The 3,575-nt window shown below is 43.1% G+C and overlaps 1 protein-coding gene across 1 annotated transcript; it reads right to left on the bottom strand.

The window, feature by feature from the left end:
- Nucleotides 1-743: 743 nt before the first annotated feature.
- LOC104827623 (pyridoxine/pyridoxamine 5'-phosphate oxidase 2) lies at nucleotides 744-2,066 on the bottom strand. The gene is made up of 7 exons (XM_010560820.2): nucleotides 1,955-2,066; nucleotides 1,820-1,869; nucleotides 1,684-1,741; nucleotides 1,581-1,613; nucleotides 1,345-1,440; nucleotides 1,054-1,221; nucleotides 744-981 (listed from the first exon to the last, which is right to left on the bottom strand). The coding sequence occupies exons 1-7, from the start codon at nucleotides 2,042-2,044 to the stop codon at nucleotides 877-879; spliced, it is 600 nt and encodes a 199-aa protein (XP_010559122.1). The 5' UTR covers nucleotides 2,045-2,066; the 3' UTR covers nucleotides 744-876.
- Between the last annotated feature and the right edge of the window lie 1,509 nt (nucleotides 2,067-3,575).

Genomic DNA, 3,575 nt, shown 5'->3' with positions numbered 1-3,575 from the left:
TTGTTTAGCAACCCGTGTTTTTAAACTATTGATTTGCTTAGGCAACCTGATTATTTGTTTCCATTCAAATCATTCTTTTAAAAATATATTCCATTATATTGAAAATGTGACATTTTTTCATTTTCTCTATTATTAGTTTCTTTTAATTTCACATACACACATATATATACACACATATATATATATATATAATTAAATAATATGATGGGTGGGTGAGGAATAAGTTGGGTCTCAATCCAAAGAGTACCTCATAAATATTGGGTTTAAATGAATTGAAATGGGCTTTAAATCTTATCTAGAGATTTAAGATACGTTGCTCTAGTGGTCAAGTAAACACCACATCATCATTATTCTTTAAATCTAATTCATTAAAGGTTTAAAAGACTTTTAATTTAAAAATCAATATATCCATATAATATAAACAAAAATAGTTAAAATATAAAAAAAAGTATATATTTCAAAAATTCATATATATATATATATAAATGAAAAAATGTATGATTTAGTAGTTTTGATAGAATATGATTAGAATAAGTGATAGATTGCTCGTTTACATGCTATAAAATAATGTATAGCTGAGAATCTTTTTGTTTGTAATAGATTCATTTGATGAATTTCTGAGAGAGGATGAAGCAGCACTGCGCTTTAACCAGCAATGGCATCTTCCAAAATTATCCAATTGTCAGATCTAAAATGGTATTACCGCCATGAAAACTACAGACGAACCTGCTGAATCGTCAACATCATGTAAAAGTAACTCCATGTATATGATCAAAATCACAATCAGGTAAAGAGAGAAACAGAGCACACCCTCTATGAATCCGAAAGAGAATCATCTAAGACAAACAAGATGATTCTTTATTTGATACCCGGAGGTTACGGGTTAACCCTTTCGGAAGTCCAGCATTTCTCGCCAGTCGCAGTAAGAACTGAAGAGAAGATAAACCTCCGGTCACTATTCAGATTCACGTAATAAGTTATCTTAGACTGTGTAGTCTCATGCCTACAGCAGGAATGGGAGTAAACGAGGTTATGGTAAGAAGGGGAAAAGACCTTGTCTGGATCCAGAAGCAGCAGACAGTATTCAACAACTGGACCACTTGAAGGATCTAAATGAGCTTCCTGGTTTGGTTGCTCATTGTTGCAAGGCAGGCCAGGGGTAGGACACAGGTAGTTCAGCCTTGACTTGATTGAACTATCAAACCAAGCTTTCTCCCTTTTCTGCAATCAATCACCGATGAAGATCAAAGCATACGGACAAGAAGCTAGAGCATTCGCAACTCGCAAGAACAATCAAAGGGAAACAAATGCAGGTAAATTCAGAGCATAATGTGATTGCCCAACCTGAAGCTTGATCGGGTCAGGATTCGATGCATCAATGACATCAATTCTTCCATTGATCCGGAACTGCTCCCAAGAATCAGAGAAATACCAGCATATCTTGAAAAAAACCCAACAACAACATAAGAATCTTTGTCTGTATGCTATGCAATCTAACTCTCGGCTCAAGAGGATACATACATATAGGAATAGGGCAATATCGATAAATAAGGCTTCAACCTTACGGATTAAAGAAATACCTCAGAGAACGGGCAATGCTTAAGCTCTCCAATCTGCAACCAAACCAAATGCATAAAACCCTAAAATGAAACAGAGCAACGAAATACTGGAAAAAATCATAACCTTGCGGCTGCGAATATCAGTATTGATTCGAATCGTGTCACTGTTTTCTTCAAATCCCCTGGCCAAAAACGATTCACACGTCCAACCAAAATCAACCCAGAGAAAACCGCATATCATAAAGGTTTGACAGATTTACCTGAATACGACGGTACGATTCGAAGGTCTACCACTCAGACCGATTGTCGCCTGAAAACCCAAAATCAGCGATGAACTATATCGATGCATCATCCGATTTGCGAGGTAGGGTGCCCAGACAGGGAGGAAAACTTACGAGCTGTATGTAAGAAGAGTGGTTGAGGTGAGAATTGGCCTCGATCGCGCCTAGGACAAGCTGCTTCCATGGCGGTACAACTGTTCCCATCGTCTTCTCTGATTTACCGTTTCGCCATGTCAGCGATATACGCTTGCCGTGATAAGCTGATACGGCGTCGTTCAGTCCTGTCGGGCTTTGAGCCTTTGGGCCTTTGATTTTGAATAATGGGCTCAAATTAGGCCGTTCAATTGATGGAACGGTTCACAGTCTCACGGATAGGCGGTGTCAATCAGGCCGGCCCGACCCGACCCGGTCCGAGCCCGTATTTGGTCTGAAAGTTTTGGGCTCGGGCTCGGGCCGATCCGATTTTTTCAAGCCTATATAATTAAACCCGAAATCCGATCCTATGCATTCCGGGCTCGGGTCGGGTCGGGCTGGCCGGACAGGTCCGTAGGCCTCCCTTTGTAAATGTTATTTTTTTCTTTTTTTTTTTAAATTTTCTGGCTTTCGCGTCAGTCCGACTCGAACACGAAGCCCGATTTGAGCCCGACCCGAAAGTCTGATTTTTTTTGGGTCAAGAAACTTCGGCCGAAGCCCGCTATTTTTCGGGCTGGCTGGACCGTGTAACGATCCGAGGCCGCTACGGAATGATAGAGCTATCCTCACACACTAACACGTGACCTTTTAGCATGCTTTATCCTCACTCGCACACATCCTGGAAAGTACTTTCCAGGAGGTCACCCATCCTAAGACTACTCCAGAGCCAGCACGCTTAACTTTGGAGTTCTCTCGAGATGGACAACCGAAAAGGTAGATGCATCTTGTTGCTATGAGTAGCTCAATTAATTCTTTTAAGTTATCTTAGACTGTGTAGTCTCATACCTACACAGCCCTCGAATCCCTCTCATTCCGGTGCGTCCGATTCATCCCTATACCCGCTACCCAGAAGCTCGTCAGGAGCCGCCCATTGTCCATGCCTCTCGCACCGACGATCACTCCCTGCCCTCCTACAGTATCTTGGACTGTCACAGGCCCACCAGCTTTCGCATGGTTCGTCCTCGAACCACACCGTACTGGGAGAGAACGGCTCTGATACCATTTGTAACGACCCGAGGCCGCTACGAAATGATAGAGTTGTCCTCACACACCAACACGTGACCTTTTAGCATGCTTTATCCTCACTCGCACACATCCTGGAAAGTACTTCCCAGGAGGTCACACATCCTAAGACTACTCCAGAGCCAACACGCTTAACTTTGGAGTTCTCTCGAGATGGGCAACCGAAAAGGTAGATGCATCTTGTTGCTATGAGTAGCTCAATTAATTCCTTTAAGTTATCTTAGACTGTATAGTCCCATACCTACACAGCCCTCGGATCCCTCTCATTCCGGTGCGTCCGATTCATCCCTGTACCCTCTACCCAGAAGCTCGCCAGGAGCCGCCCATTGTCCATGCCTCTCGCACCGGTGATCACTCTCCGCCCTCCTACGGTATCCTGGGCTATCACAGGCCCACCAGCTTTCGCCTGGTTCATCCACGAACCACACCATACAGGGAGAGAACCGGCTCTGATACCATTTGTAACGATCCGAGGCCGCTACGGAATGATAGAGCTGTCCCCACACACCAACACGGGACA

Source organism: Tarenaya hassleriana, unplaced genomic scaffold, assembly GCF_000463585.1.
Source record: "Tarenaya hassleriana unplaced genomic scaffold, ASM46358v1 Cleome52, whole genome shotgun sequence".
Taxonomy (NCBI): Eukaryota; Viridiplantae; Streptophyta; class Magnoliopsida; order Brassicales; family Cleomaceae; genus Tarenaya; species Tarenaya hassleriana.
The sequence above is the reverse complement of the archived record's forward strand: the minus strand, read 5'-3'. Positions and strand labels throughout refer to the sequence as shown.

Excerpts from the sequence above, each read along its gene's own strand:
- LOC104827623 (XM_010560820.2), bottom strand. The coding sequence starts at position 2,044 with ATGGGAACAGTTGTACCGCCATGGAAGCAGCTTGTCCTAGGCGCGATC. Across the intron at positions 1,441-1,580 it reads AGCATTGCCCGTTCTCTGAG|ATATGCTGGTATTTCTCTGA; the intron begins GTATTTCTTTAA and ends GTTTTTTTCAAG. Across the intron at positions 1,222-1,344 it reads CTGACCCGATCAAGCTTCAG|AAAAGGGAGAAAGCTTGGTT; the intron begins GTTGGGCAATCA and ends GATTGATTGCAG.